Source organism: Schistocerca piceifrons, chromosome 1, assembly GCF_021461385.2.
Source record: "Schistocerca piceifrons isolate TAMUIC-IGC-003096 chromosome 1, iqSchPice1.1, whole genome shotgun sequence".
Lineage (NCBI taxonomy): Eukaryota > Metazoa > Arthropoda > Insecta > Orthoptera > Acrididae > Schistocerca > Schistocerca piceifrons.
Window position 1 is genome coordinate 1,076,176,557 of NC_060138.1, and position 18,713 is coordinate 1,076,195,269.

Here is an 18,713-nt window from a genome sequence, read left to right on the forward strand (position 1 = left end):
TAATTGGTTTCACATTGTTTAATATGTACATTATATTCAAGTATGCTCATAATAGAAAATGATTGTTTGGATACCATTTACATAGAAATTAACAATCAGAGGTTTTATGTAATATTTCATCTTATCTATTTTACTTGTTACAGTTTCATATAAAAATTAAATCAGAATTTTGTAGTTTGATTTGTGGATCAAGTTGTGAATGACAATGACAGTTTTGTGCAACACTGAGATCTTGCTTTGAAACAGTTATTTGGTTATAAAACATCACTGAAAGAAAAAAAAAATATAAACTCATGTTAATTACAAATAAGTAACTAAACACTGTTTTAAAAAGTTACTGAATTTTAATACTCATTAACCAGCATGCATTTCAGAACCATTGCTCAATTGTCAGAAGACAATCTTAGTTTCTAATTTAGCAACTTTCATTTTGTGAAAGAAATATTTGTTGCTGTAATACTGATCTCTCCAGAAAGATAGACAGCGCAAACATGAAGAAACCACCAAATTTGTCTCATCAGAAGAGAAGAATCATGCTAAATTATAAATCAAAATTTTCATCCAGTGTTGAACTAAAGTCTCTGAAATCTCTTGTGATTAATGATATTTAAATTTAGTGATAAGCTACAAAGTATTTGTTAGTTTATGGTTTGAACATATACATGAGTGTAATCTTTGTAAATGTAGTTATGTGCAACTTTCTTTAATAAATTCTAATAAATTGTAGGTGAATTCTGGATTGAAGTGGCTCCACCAGAGGAAGGGAAACTTTCTCAAGTGTCTGTTGGCACAAGTGCTGTTTGGGCTGTAACAAGAGATCATCGTGTTTGGTTTCGCAAAGGCATTAGAGGAGAAAGCTGTGGTGTGAGTGAAGAGGCAGCAACTGGGACTGGTTGGGTTGAGATGGTTGGCAACATGGCTCTAGTATCTGTTGCACCAAATGACCAGGTAAATTTCGTCATTGTGTGTGATTATTGTGGTTCACATGAGAGAGATTTTTTCTTTTTTTAATTAACAAAAATTTCTCATTTGCTTGTTTCCTAAAGTTGTGAAATGACATTTAAAATAAAATGGTCACACATTAAAATCTTCAAAGGATGGTTCCTGTGTATAAAAGTTCATCATACATACTGAGTGAAGACTTATTTGCTATCAGCACACATTAAAAATTCATTGTTCAGACAGCATATTGACTATTTTATTGTTATTGAAATTTTTAAATGGCCATAGTTTACGAAGGTCCAACATGGAGAAATATATCAACACATCAATTTCAGCTTTATTTTCCACATGTTTCCCAAGCTTTTCATAAGTATTTGAAAAAAACTATTGTAACCTAAATCCAAAATTTCATATCAAAATGAAATATTGTCACATTACTTGAGTCTGGCTTGCAGAAAAGCAAGAGTACAATATGTACCATCAGTGAGAGACATTTTACTAGTGTAAACTATTTTGTATTTCTATATAAACTTTAAAACAACCATGTAATTGTAAAGGAGTTGACTCAACGTAAGGCACAAGCGCTGTTTTGTCAGTAGGTGCGCAAGCAAAAGATGCAGAGCGTGGCTAGCTTTTGAAATGCATTTCCCTTTCCTAGCTGTAGGAAAAACAAGCTCGCGTACGCGCGCCCACACACACACACACACACACACACACACACACACACACACACACTCTCTCTCTCTCTCTCTCTCTCTCTCTCTCTCTCTCTCTGTCCTCAATCTACTGAGTACAGTGTAGGGACACAAGCATTTTGAAAGCTAGCTTCTACCTTTTGGTGAGTCATCTCCTTTATTCCCAAATAATTCATAATTTTCAACCAGAACTTTCAACCCATGTAATTGTAAAAATGATATGTTTATCACCTCTGCAAGATGCCAAGAGAATTTCTGCCTCTCCTGTTTTTACGATGAATGTCCCTCCAGCACTTGTAACTCTTCAAATCTAAAATAATAAAAGTATCTAATTTCATATAAAAAGTTCTTGTGTACACCTTACAACCCTCCCTGGAAGTTTATTTAATAACCCAAATTTTCCCTAGCCTCTCTTTTTCATGCCTCTTACAAAAAATCTTAGTAAATGCAGTATACTGCAGTACAAGTAATGTAAAAATTTAAAATAAAAAGGAATAAAATTAATATTTGTACATAGATTTAAACCCATAACTGTCAGATTACCATTCTGTACTCTTTTCGCTGCTCTAACTGCTGTTGCAAGTCTAAGCTAATATAAATAGCTCATGCCTCACCCAGCCTGCACCTGCTGCTTTTTTATTTTTTTTTCCGTCCTAAGTTCTTGTCCATCTGTAACTCCTACTTTTGTCATTTTCATTTCTAGGCAAATCCTACATATACCTTAAATTAGGACAAAATCAGTAATGATGTGTAAGTACGGGCACCTTATCAATTTGAAATCTAAGTAACTTATGGGGTTTATATTCTTTATATTTTTTTGTCTCTCTAGAAAATGACACAGGTCTTCTCTAATAATATTTGTGTGTAATCCACGGCAAAACAAAATTATCACCTTTGGAAAAAGTTTTTATTACAAATGATAAATGATTTAGGACACACACACACACACACACACCACACACACACACACACACACACACACCTGTGCCACCTACATTGCACTGGCTGGCCACAAAACTAAGAATGGTAATGTATCATGGTCTGGAAAAGCTCACATTATACATTTTAGTTAATTATTTTTTCTTATGTCATTTCTGATAGGTATGGGCGGTAGGAAGTGAAGACAGAACAATTTATTTCCGCACTGGAGTGCTACCATCAGATCCGACTGGACGAAAATGGCGTGCTATACAAGCTCCAATGCAGATGAGTCGAACAAGCAGCAATGCTAGCCTTTGGTCAGGTGCAGGATCAAGCCATCGAAATAGTGTGTGTGGCAGTGTTACTGGAGGAGGAGGTGCCAAACAGCGTGTCCGCAGTTGGACTTCTCTGGCTCAGCGTCACAGCAGTTCTGATACTTGTGGTGTACTGCGGGAATGGGAAGAGACATCCCGTTCTGCACCTACTCCCACATCACTTAGGTTGCAGCAGCAACAACGTAGCTCAAATGGCGCCCCTTCTACAGCAACCACATCCCAGGATTCTATTAGTGAAGCTAGCCATCTCAGGTGAGAAAGCATGTTTAAAACAGACTTCGTTTTTTCTTTATCAGTTTGGTGTATAGCTTTTTTGTGTGTTATATAAAAGTAATTGCATTGTGGTCAATAACAGATCGAATTACCGCATTTGTTTATCTACTTTTAGTAGTGCATTACAGGAATCAGTAAAAAAATCTCATTGCAGTATTCTGTTATTGTAGTAGTTGCAACTCAAAAGAATTTGTATAACCAGTCACTTTTGTTGTTGATAATGAAAGGAGTGAAAGTAACTATTCACCATATAATTGAGGTTGTGGAAACATTGCTCAACAATGTTCTGCTCTGGGATGACTGATACAGATAAAACACACACACACACACACACACACACACACACACACACACACACATTGTCGCAGCTTACCATATAGTCATTTAATTTTCCTACTCACACGGGACAATGTACCTGTGCTTGTGAAAGTGTGTTCTGTGCTAGTTAGCTGTGGAGGTGGAGGGGGACATTGTCCAAAAACTTTAACAATATTTTCATGCCTATTTACCACTCAATTATGCAGTGTATAGTTAACATTACTGCTTCCATTATTGGTATTCTACCCAGGATTAGCTATCATTGCCTTTACATGGAATTTCTGTCTGTTGTGTCCATCTGAAGAGGAAATTTCATCTAACATACCACTTCTTTCTGCCAAAATTTTTTCATCCTTTCACTGCTTGGCCTTATGTGGATTGAGTCAAAAATGAACTTGGTAGATAAAGTTATTCTGTGGGGATCTTGTGCCAATGGCCTTATCAAAGGCCTCCTGTGAGATCCCCAAAGTTAAGACTGTCGGGCTGATTGACCACCATCAAACTGTGGCCAAAAACAAGGTGGACCACCCAGTGACACAATATGCAGCAGAGCACAACATATGAGATTTCAGTGGCTGCTTCATAACCCGTGCCATCTGGACACTCCCAAGCACCACTAGCTTTCCTTAGTTGCACATATGGGGGCTATTCTTACAGCACATTCTTCACTCCAGTAACCTCCCGGTCCGAAACATAAGGTAACTCACTGCCCACCCCCTCCCAATAGTGTATTTTTTTGTTTGTGTGTGTGTGTGTGTGTGTGTGTGTGTGTGTGTGTGTGTGTGTGTGTGTGTGTGTGTGTGTCTTTCTTCTACAGCTTGAGAAAGAAATTTCATTCTGAAAGCTAGAAAAGCAAAACTGTACCTTTTGTTCATACACCTGTTCTGTCTTCTGGTGAGTCATGTCATTGTTCCTAAATAATTCGTTATTTCTAACCAGAACTTTACATGCATTATTATAATCACAAGAACCAGTCATAGCGGTACAGTGTGCTCAACCTCTTGTCTAAAGCCCTCTCCCCTCCTGAATTATCTGTGTCCTTTAAGTGTCTCAGTATCAGCCCTAAACCTACAGTTGATCATGCTGTTATGGTGAAGGACCTACTTTCCTTCACATGTAATGTCAACTGGAAATATCACTTTGCAACCCAATCCCAAAACCTTTCGAACAGCAGATATGCCATTGAACCCTGCCTTGAACAGTTCTGACCATGATCCCAACTTGATCCACCACCACTATCTCAAAATCATCCCTTACAAGCCATCAAAGAACCAGCACTGTTTCACAACCCATCCTCAGGTCCCTACATCATGACCCTAACCTGTCCTCTGCAGAACTCCAGGTTCTACATTCCGTAAAAGCTGATGACTCCATCATTATCCTCCCAGTGGACAAAGGATCTATCACTATGGTACTTGACTGAAAGAAGTATGTTAGTGAAGGTCAACGGCACCTATCTGACACCTCTACATACAGTGTCTGCCATCAAGATCCCATCCGTGTGATCAAACTGACCTTCAGTCCCTCCTTAAAACCTCAGACCCCTCACAAGGACTAACACCTCAATCCATAGAACTTCTCACCCCATCCAAACCACACACCCCAATCTTTTATCTTCTTCCTAAGATCCACAAACCCAATCATCCTCACTGTCCTATAGTTGCTGGCTTCACAGCACCCACCAAATGAATATCTGCCTTAGTTGATCAGTACTAACAACCCATAGTACAGAGACTTCCCTCCTGTATCAAAGATAACAATGATTTAGGAGACAATCTGAGCAGCTGTGTTGTTTGCAGATGATGCTGTCATTTATTGTCTAGTAAAGTCATGAGAAGATTAAAACAAATTACAAAATGCAGGTTTTATTTTGCAAATCCAGATTTCAACTAGTGCCTAGCCATTATCAATGCACTATTTTCTAGTCTCGATACATGTCAGTTCCCTGTTGTTCCTGTTTGGGTGCCAGTCACAGTTCTCTGAATTCAAAGAACTGTGACTGACACCCGAACAACAGGGAACTGACTAGAAAATAGTGCATTGATAATGGCTATGCACTAGCCGAAATCTGGATTTGCAAAATAAAACCTGCAAAAGAAAAAGGACGGCTGATTGCTGTGCTCTGTAATTTGTAAATAATATCACAGTCTCTGAGTGCACCTACTTTCCTAATGGAAGGTAACATGATGAAATTGCAAAATGATTTAGAAAAGATATCTGTATGGTGCAAAAATTGGCAATTGACTCTAAATAACAAAAAGTGTGAGGTCACCCACCTGAGTGCTAAAAGGAATCCATGAAACTTCAATTACTCGATATGTCAGTCAAATATAAAGGCTGTAATCTCAACTAAATACCTAGGAATTACAATTATGGACAACTTAAATTGGAAGGAACACACAGAAAATGTTGTGGGGAAGGCTAACCAAAGACTGCATTTTATTGGCAGGACACTTGGAAAATGTGACAGATCTACTAGAGAGACCACCTACACTACACTTGTCCATCCTCTTTTAGAATACTGCTGTGCGATGTGGGATCTTTACCAGATAGGACTGACGAAGGACCTCGAATAAGTTCAAAGAAGGGCAGCATGTTTTGTATTATTGCGAAATAGGGGAGAGAGTGTCACTGGAATGATGCAGGATTTGGGGTGGACATCATTAAAACAAAGGAGTTTTTCGTTGCAGCAGAATATTCTCACAAAATTTCAATCACCAACTTTCTCCTCCGAATGTGAAAATATTTTGTTGAGCCGACCTACATTGGGAGAAATGATCATCATAATAAAATAAGGGAATCAGAGCTTGCACAGAAAGATATAGGTGTTCATTTTTTCCTCACACTGTACGAGGATGTAATAATAGATAATTATTGTGAAGGTGGTTAGATGACCACCCTGTCAGACGCTTAAATGTGATTTGCAGAGTGTCCATGTAGATGTAGATGTAGACACTTCCTAAATTGTCTTAAATCTGTGTCTGTCCCACTCCCACCACACACTTTGCTTGTCACCATTGATGCCAACATCCCCCACGTACATGATCTGTCTGCTGCTGAACATTTCATCGGCCAGGATCCACTTGATTCCAAACCTGTGACATCCTTCCTACTCACCTTAACCAAAATTATGCTTACCAACAACTACCCACCTATGAGGGGCAGACATACAACCAGATCAGGGGTACGGCCATGGGAACCAGGATGGTTCCTTCCTGTGGCAACCTTTTCATGGGTTGCTAGGAGGGGGCTTTCCTGGGATCCATAAGTCTTCAACCCCTGAATTGGTTTAGATATCTTTACCATATGGACTCATAATGAGGCCGACCTGTTAAAATTCCTGGAATCTCGAAATACCTTCTCTCAGTTAAATTTCACACAGTCCTATTCCAAATCTTGTGGCACTTTCCTTGATGTTGATTTCATCCAAACCAAAGGCGAGCTACACACTACTGTCCACATTAAACCTACTAACAAACAACAGAACTTACATTTTGGCAGTTGCCATCCTTTCCATGTCAAACGTTCCCTCCCATATAGCCTTGGCATCCAAGGCAAACACATTTGTTCGTATGCAGGCTCTTTGCAGCAATATACCACCATTCTCACCTCAGCATTCACTGGATGCAATTACCCCACCAACCTAGTTCCAAAGCAGGTTCCAAAGCCATCACATCCAATCCTGGTACTGCTGATACCCCCAAAAAACAACTTCAGAGTATACCACTGGTGACTCAGTGTTATCCTGGACTGGAATGTATTAATCAGCTACTTCAACTAGGCCATGATTTCCTAAAATCACACTCTGGAGTGATATCTATTCTGTCTGAGATTTTGCCCTCACACTTAGAATAGCTTTTCTCAACCTCCCAATTTCCACAATATTCTTGTCAGACCCTATGCTCCTTCTGCACTGATCCCCCTTCCCTGTGGCTCCTACCCCTGTGACTGTTCCCACTGTAAGACTTCCCCTATACACCCTCCTAACACCTCCTGTACTAGCCCTGTAAATGGCAAAACATATACTATCAAAGGGAGAGCTACCTGTGAAACAACATGTCATATACCAGCTATTGCGTAAATACTTTTTGGCCTTTTACATCAAAGTGACTACCACCAAATCATCAGTTAGGATGACAGAGGATGTATACTGGGAACATGCAATATCCTGTTGCAGAGCATGCTCTACATGACAGTTGTGACCTCAGTGCCTGTTTCATCACACCTGTCATTTGGGTTCTTCCCCCAGACACAAGTTTCTTAGACCTCAGGAGGTGGGCACTATCACTATAACGTGTCCTTGGTTCTTGCCACCCACCTGGCCTTAATTTACATTAATTTCTTCCATCTCAGCATTTCTTCACAGTAACTACTCCTTTTGTCACTCTGTTTTAGTTTTCTACATCCTTCTTTTCTTACATGTCTGTTTTTCACCATCCCCCTCCCACCTCTATTATGCACAATGCACTTAGCTTTTCACTCTACACTTTTATTAACTTGCGCATAATGTTTAAGCAGTAATCTCTGTCTTGCATATTACCCTGTGTTACACCTTTAAGCTCTCTGGTTTTCAAATCTCAAGTGGTGCAGTCCCCAACAATCAGTCTTTCCTTTTCATCCCATCTGGTAAGTCTCCCCTGACCCACAATTCTGGGTGACTTTCCCAAACTCTACCCCATTTCCTAGATCTCTCCAGTCCTTCTCCTTCACCCAACTTCCTTTCTCTTCAACCATTCTGCCTGAAGAAGGAGCCACTGGCTCTGGAAGCTTTCCCAATTATAATCTTCTTTTGTGTGTGCGTTCCGCTGCTGCTTGGTAGTAGATTTTTTTATCTATCCAATTACATTATTTTTTTAAAAAATGATTGTTTTCATTGTTATGTTTAAGGAGTTGGGCTTTCTGGCTACTGCTTCACAGTACATTTATTCCCTTAGAAAGTTTGTTGTAAATCTATTACATGCAATCTTGAACCTCCATAGTTGGAGTGTGGTGTGAGACCTCACTCAACGTGCACCCCAATGGTATCCCTGGGTTGAGTTTATTATAGGTTCGAACAAAATCCACTGCAGTTCAAAAGGAACAATGATATGCATAATTACAATACCAGAAGGAAAAATGACATTCAACAGTCTATGTTAAGGTTGTCTTTAGCCCAGCAAGGGGTGTGCAATGCTCCAAGTAAAATTTTTGATCAGTTACACAGTGATACAAAAGTCATGCAGGCAGCAAAATAAAATTTTGAAAACAAACTGAAAAAATTTCTACTTGACAACTTCCCCTATTTTGTTGAAGAATTTTTGGTATTGTAATGTGTAGAAGGTGATGGGTAGAAATTACTAACTCCCATGTGTGTATTTAATAATAACAATAATAATAATAAAACTTATAGATGTTCGGTATGTAAGTATACTTACAAAATTTATTTTTTGATGTGAATGTAAAATCACTCATTCCACATCATTATGGTACATCTTGCATATGACCCAAGGAACATGAAACTAACTAACTAGCTTCTAAAATGACTGGTGGTGTGCTGAATATAGCACTGTAATGTTACAATAAGATGGAACAGCTGACCATTTTTATCTCCAGGGGGCAAAACTGCAAGTACTGCATATAAACACAAATTAAAGTAGAATAAACTATCCTAGCTTTTGTAACTGTTAACTCCTTTGGGGAAGACAGAGGGAGTAGACTGAGGAAGTTTGGAAAGGTTGGAAAGGAGGGGCAGGGCACTCAGACCCCGGATTGGGAGGGATCCTATCTGCTGTGATGAGGAGATACAACTAAGATGACTATTGACATTGACTATTACAAACTGAGATAATGTAGTGGTAAGACACTGAAATCGCATTCAAGAGGACAGCAGTTTCAATCCTCAAGTGACTGTCCAGATTTATATTTCCCATGGGTGCCTTAAACTGATCCAGACTAATACCACAGTAGTTCCTTTGAAAAGGACTTTGCTGATTTCTTTCCCCAATCCAAACTTGTAATCCATCTATAATGACCTCCTCACTGACAGGATGTAAACTCTTAATCTTCGACATCCTTCAGTGTTCCCTTAATGTATAACAGATTGAGTTGGTGCGACAACAAAACCACTGAACCCACATTTGGTAGGAGTAAGATTCAAAATCTTGTGTGACCACACAGATTGAGGTTTTCTGTGACTGCTGAAATGCCCAACTGGATGCTTTGAAAAACCACAATCAGCTGTTAGTGCTCAATCCAAGCTTCTGTTCCATCTCTCAAAGCCATTTTGCCAATGGAATGTTAAAACCTTATTTTTCTTTCCTCTTTTTTAAGTTTAATTTGAAAACAGGATGTTTGCATACCTATAAATGGCAACTTTTTGGTAACCAGCTAATCATTATTAGTTCACATTTTGTAGTTAAATTCTCAAGTGATCATTACTCACTTAGTTCCTTAGGTTTTCTCTGTGTGTTTGATAGAAGGTACAGTATTATGTCCCTCACTGTTGTGTGTAATGACAGTCGAATACCTGACGAAGGCCGTGGTTCAGTTGGTCTGATCTGGGATGGGGCTCCTTTCTGGCTGATTCTTTTGGGTGGTGGGAGGATTAGGGATGTGGGAGGATATGGCGCTGCAAATCTGTTTGAGGATTAGGTGTGACGGATAGAGCCTTCCTGGAGAGGCCTCTGTGAGATCTTCAGCATATTGGGAAAGGAAATTCCGACGAAGGGATCGCAGCTGTCAAAACACAGGTAATGCTGATGGTGTCAGTGGGCTGATATGGATAGAGGTATGATAGAGGTATGGATGGAGTGGTCAGTGGTGGGAGATCACTGAAACATAAAAACTCCCTTCTCTGGATCTCACCCTCCTTTCACAATGACCTTCAAATTTTCAGGTACCACCAGTCCATTCCTCACAAAACAGAACTCCTGAACTGCAGTCTCGTCATTTTGTGTTGCCCCCTTTACTCCTTAATTATTTATAAAGAAAGAGAACAGTCTATTCTATGCCAAGAGTTGACTGAGAGAAACCTTTGTGTTAGATGAATGGTAATTTGTTGAATGATAATAAAGAGCAAATCTCCAAAAGAAATTCTCAGCAATGTTTGGGCCACTAAAAAAAAAGTTCCTATTGATTTTGTGCACTAATTTGTTAGTGTGGTGACTTGAGTGGACCACTTTACACCAGAAATTAAGCAGTAATGAAATGAGTAGGAGGAAACTGGTTGCTTTTCACCAAAAAGGCCAAGTTGTTTTCGTCTTCCACAAAGACTTCCACTAGTGTTTCTTGACTTTAAGAGGATTGTTCTTATTGATTTCCATGGAAAGAGTTTCACTACGATTGATGAACTTTACGCAAGTGCTCCACAGCAGAAAAATGGATAAAACACACCAGAAGAGGTCCGGATTCAAATTACAGTGAAATTACAGTGAAAGTTCCAGTGCTTAGAAGCCAATTACAAATAAAGCTTCGCTCAAGCAGAACTCGACTTGCTCTTTACTTGCACGATATCCTGCAATGTGAAGGGCATCAGGCAGATTAAGTATTCCTAGATTTACAGGAAACGTATGACTCAGTGCCACACAGCATACTGTTAACAAAGGCCTGAGTATACAAAAAAGGATATCACAAGGGGAGACCACGATGTTGGGATCATGGATTTACTTAAAGTTTGTACATCTATATATGGCTATTAAAACAACATAATGTGCATGTAGTAATGTACATGACTGTGGCAATTCAGAGTTAAATGCAAGATAAGTTTTATGCGTCTATTATGTAACTGAACAATGGAAAATCCAGGGTGGAATGTAACAATATTATGAAAAGGAAAGTTGCTACTCGCCGTATAGTGGAGATGCTGAGTTGCAGATAGGCACAACAAAAAGACTGTCATAAAATGTGCTTTCGGCCAACAAGGCCTTTGTTGGGGATAGAACAATACCCCCAATCTCCTCTCCCCTGTCCTCTGTCTAACCTCCCAAACGCACATAGCTGCCCTAACCTCTTTCCATCTTCTCCCTGTGCGCTCCCCAGCAGCACTTCACTGTCCCTCACTTCTACTCTACTATCCCTCCCCCTACCAGTCCACCCGCTCCAGCCTCCTCCTTACTGCCACCCAGTCACTTCATTTATATGACATTTGAGAGGTAATACAATGGAAAAAAAATACATGTGCATTTTCTTTAAGTTGTCGTAAATTTCATATGTTATTTGACTATTTAATATTTGATTGACTGATCTGGCCTTGTAACATTAACCAACACAGCCTTGCTCTGCTACTACTCTGAACGGCTGAAAGCAAGATGAAACTACAGCCATAATTTTTCCTGAGGGCATGCAGCTTTACTGTATGGTTAAATGGTGATGGCATCGTCTTGGGTAAAATATTCCAGAGGTAAAATAGTCCCCCATTTGGATCTCCGGGCGGGGTCTACTGAGGATGATGTCGTTATCAGGAGAAAGAAAACTGGCGTTCTATGGATCGGAGCATGAAATGTCAGATCCCTTAATCGGGCAGGTAGGTTAGAAAATTTAAAAAGGGAAATGGATAGGTTGAAGGTAGATGTAGTGGGAAATAGTGAAGTTTGGTGGCAGGAGAAACAAGACTTCTGGTCAGGTGAATTCAGGGTTATAAATACAAAATAAATTAGGATAATGCTGGAGTAAGTTTAATGTTGTTGTTGTTGTTGTGGTCTTCAGTCCTGTGACTGGTTTGATGCAGCTCTCCATGCTACTCTATCCTGTGCAAGATTCTTCATCTCCCAGTACCTGCTGCAACCTACATCCTTCTGAATCTGCTTAGTGTATTCATCTCTTGGTCTCCCTCTATGATTTTTACCCTCCACGCTGCCCTCCAATACTAAATGGGTGATTCCTTGATGCCTCAGAACATGTCCTACCAACCGATCCCTTCTTCTAGTCAAGTTGTGCCACAAACTTCTCTTCTCCCCAATCGTGTTCAGTACCTCCTCATTAGTTATGTGATCTACCCATCTAACCTTCAGCATTCTTCTGTAGCACCACATTTCGAAAGCTTCTATTCTCTTCTTGTCCAAACTATTTATCGTCCATGTTTCACTTCCATACATGGCTACACTCCATACAAATACTTTCAGAAACGACTTCCTGACACTTAAATCTATACTCGATGTTAACAAATTTCTCTTCTTCAGAAGCACTTTGCTTGCCATTGCCAGTATACATTTTATATCCTCTCTACTTCGACCATCATCACTTATTTTGCTCCCCAAATAGCAAAACTCCTTTACTACTTTAAGTGTCTCATTTCCTAATCTAATTCCCTCAGCATCACCCGAGTTAATTCGACTACATTCCATTATCCTCGTTTTGCTTTTGTTGATGTCCATCTTATATCCGCCTTTCAAGACACTGTCCATTCCATTCAACTGCTCCTCCAAGTCCTTTGCTGTCTCTGTCAGAATTACCACGTCATCGGCAAACCTCAAAGTTTTTATTTCTTCTCCATGGATTTTAATACCTACTCCGAATTTTTCTTTTGTTTCCTTTACTGCTTGCTCAATATACAGATTGAATAACATCGGGGATAGGCTACAACCCTGTCTCATTCCCTTCCCAACCACTGCTTCCCTTTCATGCCCCTCGACTCTTATAACTGCCATCTGGTTTCTGTACAAATTGTAAATAGCCTTTCGCTCCCTGTATTTTACCCCTGCCATCTTTAGAATTTGAAAGAGAGTATTCCTGTCAACATTGTCGAAAGCTTTCTCCAAGTCTACAAATGTTAGAAACGTAGGTTTGCCCTTCCTTAATCTAGCTTCTAAGATGAGTCGTAGGGTCAGTATTGCCTCACGTGTTCCAACATTTCTACGGAATCCAAACGGATCTTCCCCGAGGTCGGCTTCTACTAGTTTTTCCATTCTTCTGTAAAGAATTCGCGTTAGTATTTTGCAGCTGTGACTTATTAAACTGATAGTTCGGTAATTTTCACATCTGTCAACACCCTGCTTTCTTTGGGATTGGAATTATTATATTCTTCTTGAAGTCTGTGGGTATTTCGCCTGTTTCATACATCTTGCTCACCAGATGGTAGAGTTTTGTCAGGACTGGCTCTCCCAAGGCCGTCAGTAGTTCCAGTGGAATGTTGTCTACTCCGGGGGCCTTGTTTCGACTCAGGTCTTTCAGTGCTCTGTTAAACTCTTCACAACCTCTGGTTCTTTCAGTTTATCCAGGTGCCATCTCCTTAAATTCCCACCTTTTTGCAGTTTCTTCAGTTTTAATCGACAGGTCATAACCAACAGATTGTGGTCAGAGTCCACATCTGCCTCTGGAAATGTCCTACAATTTAAAACCTGGTTCCTAAATCTCTGTCTTACCATTATATAATCTATCTGAAACCTGTCAGTATCTCCAGGCTTCTTACATGTATACAGCCTTCTTTTATGATTCTTGAACCAAGTGTTGGCTATTATTAATTTGTGCTCTGTGCAAAATTCTACCAGGCAGCTTCCTCTTTCATTTCTTAGCCCCAGTCCATATTCACCTACTATGTTTCCTTCTCTCCCTTTTCCTACTACCGAACTCCAGTCACCCATGACTATTAAATTTTCATCTCCCTTCGCTATCTGAATAATTTCTTTGATTTCATCATACATTTCTTCAATTTCCTCATCATCTGCAGAGCTAGTTGGCATATAAACTTGTACTACTGAAGTAGGCATGGGCTTCCTGTCTATCTTTGCCACAATAATGCGTTCACTATGCTGTTCGTAATAGCTTACTCGCATTCCTATTTTTTTTATTCATTATTAAACCTACTCCTGCATTACCCCTATTTGATTTTGTATTTATAATCCTGTATTCGCCTGACCAAAAGTCTTGTTCCTCCTGCCACCGAACTTCACTAATTCCCACTATATCTAACTTTAACCTATCCATTTCCCTTTTTAAATTTTCTAACCTACCTGCCTGATTAAGGGATCTGACATTCCACGCTCCAATCCGTAGAACGCCAGTTTTCTTTCTCCTGACAACGACATCCTCTTGAGTAGTCCCTGCCCGGATATCCGAATGGGGGACTATTTTACCTCCGGAATATTTTACCCAAGAGGACACCATCATCATTTAACCATACAGTAAAGCTGCAGGCCCTCGGGAAAAATTACGGTCGTAGTTTCCCCTTGCTTTCAGCCGTTTGCAGTACCAGCACAGCAAGGCCGTTTTGGTTAGTGTTACAAGGCCAGATCAGTCAATCATCCAGACTGTTGCCCCTGCAACTACTGAAAAGGCTGCTGTCCCTCTTCAGGAACCACGCGTTTGTCTGGCATCTCAACAGATACCCCTCCGTTGTGGTTGCACCTACGGGACGGCTATCTGTATCGCTGAGGCATGCAAGCCTCCCCACCAACGGCAAGTTCCATGGTCACGGGGACGGGGGCGGGTCAGCTAGTACAAACAGCATAGTGAACACATTATTGTAGCCAAATAGACACGAAGCCCATGCCAACCTCAGTAGTACAAGTTTATATGCCAACTAGCTCCGCAAATGACAAAGAGATGGAAGAAATGTGTGATGGGCTATAAGAAATTATTCAGATAGTGTAGGGAGACAAAAATTTAATAGTCATGGGGCACATGGGGGACTGGAATTTGATAGTAGGAAGAGGAAGAAAAGGAAAAGTAATAGATGAATATGGACTGGGGGGTAAGGAATGAAAAAGGAAGCCGCCTGGTAGAATAGTGCCCAGAGCATAACTTAATCATACGTAACACTTGGTTTAAGAATCACAAAAGAAAGTTGTATACATGGAAAGTGTTGGAGACACTGGAAGGTTTCAGTTAGATTATATAATGGTAAGACAGAGATTTAGGAATCAGGTTTTAAATTGTAAGACATTTCCAGGTGTAGATGTGGACTCTGACCACAATCTTTTGGTTATGAACTGTAGATTAAAGCTGAAGAAACTGCAAAAATGTGGGAATTTAAGGAGATGTGACCTGGATAGACTGAAAGAACCAGAGGTTGTAGAGACTTTCAGAGAGAGCATTAGGGAACAATTGACAGGAACAGGAAAAAGAAATAACAGTAGAAGAAGAATGGGTAGTCTTGGGAGATGAAATAGTGAAGGCAGCAGAGGATCAAGTAGGTAAAAAGATGAGGGCTAGTAGAAATCCTTGAGTAACAGAACAGATATTGATTTTAATTGATGAAAGGAGAAAATACAAAAATTCAGTAAATGAATCGGGCAAAAAGGAATAAAAGTGCCTCAAAAATGAGATCGATAGGAAGTGCAAATTGGTTAAGCAGGAATGGCTAGAGGACAAATGTAGATGAAGATGTAGATGTAAGGATGTAGAGGCATATATCACTAGGGGTAAGATAGATACTGCCTACAGGAAAATTAGAGAGACCTTTGGGGAAAAGAGAAACACTTGTATGATTATCAAGAGCTCAGATGGAAACCCAATTCTAAGCAAGGAAGGGAAAGCAGAAAGGTGGAAGGAGTATATAGAGGGTCTATACAAGGGAAGTGTACTTGAGTGCAATATCATGTAAATGGAAGAGGGCGTAGATGAAGATGAAATGGGAGATATGATACTGCGTGAAGAATTTGACAGAGCACTGAAGGACCTAGGTCGAAACAAGGCCCCTGGAGTAGACAACATTCCATTAGAACTGTTGATAGCCTTGGGAGAGCCAACCCTGACAAAACTCTACCATCTGCTGTGCAAGATGTATGAGACAGGCAAAATACCCTCAGACTTCAAGAAGAATATAATAATTCCAATCCCAAAGAAAGCAGGTGTTGACAGGTGTGAAAATTACCAAAGTATTAGCTTAATAAGTCACGGCTGCAAAATACTGACGTGATTTCTTCACAGACAAATAAAAAAACTGGTAGAAGACGATCTTGGGGAAGATCAGTTTGGATTCCGCAGAAATGTTGGAGCACGTTAGGCAATACTGTCACTACGACTTATCTTAGAAGCTAGATTAAGGAAGGGCAAACCTACGTTTCTAGCATTTGTAGACTTAGAGAAAGCTTTTGACAATGTTGACTGGAATACTCTCTTTCAAATTCTGAAGATGGCAGGTGTCAAATACAGGGAGCAAAAGGCTATTCACAATTTTTACAGAAACCAAATGGCAGTTATAAGAATCGATGAGCGTGAAAGGGAAGCAGTGGTTGGGAAGGGAGTGAGACAGGGTTGTAGCCTATCCCCAATGTTATTCAGTCTGTATATTGAACAAGCATTAAAGGAAACAAAAGAAGAATTTGCAGTAGGAATTAAAATCCATGGAGAAGAAATAAAAACTTTGAGGTTTGCTGATGGCATTGTAATTCTGTCAGAGACAGGAAAGGACCTGGAAGAGCATTTGATTGGAATGGACAGTATATTGAAAGGAGGATATAAGATGAACATCATCAAAAGCAAAACGAGGATAATGGAATGTAGTCTTATTAAATGAGGCGATGCTGAGGGAATTAGATTAGGAAATGAGACACTTAAAGTAATAGATGTGTTTCGCTATGTGGGGAGCATAAGAACTGATGGGGGTCGGAGTAGAAAGGGTATAAAATGTAGGCTGGAAATGTCAAGGAAAGTGTTTCGGAAGAAGAGAAATTTGCTAACATCAAGTATAGATTTAAGTGTCAGGAAATCTTTTTTAAATGTACAGGGTGCGTCAAAAAAATGTATACACACTGTGAAGCGTCATAGAAAATTTATTTCCCATTCTACAATGTTAAATTTCTGGAAATGGAAAGCTTAAAGTCCGATTGGAAAAATAAATGTACTTTGCAAATGTGATTATGTTCAAACTCGTGGCCTTCAGCATCAATACATTTCTGAGTACGAGTCACCACTGATTCCGTACATCGTTTCCAAAGTGTCCAATGAGATTTTTGCTTACACCGCCTCAATCTCATTCCAAAGTGTGTCCAGGTTACGTGGTTTACATTTGTACACCTCATCTTTTACTCTGCCCTATAAGAAGAAATGCAGCGGCGGGAGGTCTGGAGAGCATGCAGGAACTCGGTTGGTCCCCTGCGTCCTATCCACTGGCCTGGCTCATTGTGATCCAGGTATGCTCATATGTCCCTATGATAGTGCGGCAGGGCACCATTTTGTTGGAAATGAAACTCATCATTACCGTATAGTGCACGAATGGCAGGGAATACGGAGTCAGCAAGCATTGTTAGGTACGTTTCTCCAATAACAGTACCTTCAAAGCGGAAAGGCCCAGTGAGTCCCCTTGCAGACAAATCACACCACACATTTACACCTGGCAAATTCTCAGCCTTTTCAACTGTAATGTGAGGATTATCTTCAACCCAGTACACACAATTGTGCCTCTTGACAGTTCCATTGAGTTTGAATTGGGCTTCATCCGACCAAACTATGCTACCCATAAATCCCGGTTAATGTCTCACCATCTCCCGAACCCATTCACAAAATTCTAACTTTCGATCTGGATCATCGTCGCTTAGCTGTTGCACCAGCCTTGGAATGTACACACGAAACTTGCCTTTCTTCAGAATGCATAGCACACTACTTGCACTTACATTACTCTCACGTGCTGCTTGCCCTGAAGATTTTTGAGGCAAACGCTGAAACAGTTCCAAGACCACAGTTGTGGAATCATCACTTGTAGCTGTACGAGGTCACCCTGATCGACCTTTATGCACATCACACACTTTTCCATGAATTTCGAATTTGTCTCGTAGACGTGTAATTGTTAACCTTGAATGGTTCTGTACCATACTCACTTCTCTACTGTCTTTGAACCGCAGCTACATTCTCAAACTTCCAGTACCACTTAATTATCTGCTTCCACACTTCAAAGCTCAAACGCATGTCCACCATGTTGCAGTTACTTCCTTGCCAATGCTGCCACCTGTTGAAGAAACGTAACATTACTTTCTCACAGATATTGAACCTTGTAGAACGGGCTATGACAGTTCAAATTGTGTATACATTTTTTTTGATGCACCCAGTATTTGTATGGAGTGTAGGCATGTATGGATGTGAAACATGGACAATAAATAGTTTAGGCAAGAAGAGAATAGAAGCTTTCGAAATGTGGCCCTACAGAAGAATGCTATTCTGTGCTTGGAAAGCCCAAGCCAAACCTCAATAAATGGTGATATGAATGACATTATTCACAATCAGTAATATAATAATTCACAATATACCAGCCCACAAGAGTAATGTACAGTTACTTGTAGGATGCTCTTTCGACACCACGTGTTGCAGGATGGTATTT

At 40.0% G+C, this 18,713-nt stretch overlaps 1 protein-coding gene across 1 annotated transcript in view; it reads left to right on the forward strand.

Moving 5' to 3' along the window:
* Positions 1-18,713, forward strand: part of LOC124770302 (tectonin beta-propeller repeat-containing protein) — a 209,901-nt gene that overhangs the window by 41,516 nt on the left and 149,672 nt on the right. Inside the window, exons 6-7 of the mRNA XM_047249192.1 lie at positions 728-948; positions 2,739-3,145. Coding sequence (XP_047105148.1) covers positions 728-948; positions 2,739-3,145 — 628 coding nt within the window. The remainder of the gene's footprint in view (positions 1-727; positions 949-2,738; positions 3,146-18,713) is intronic.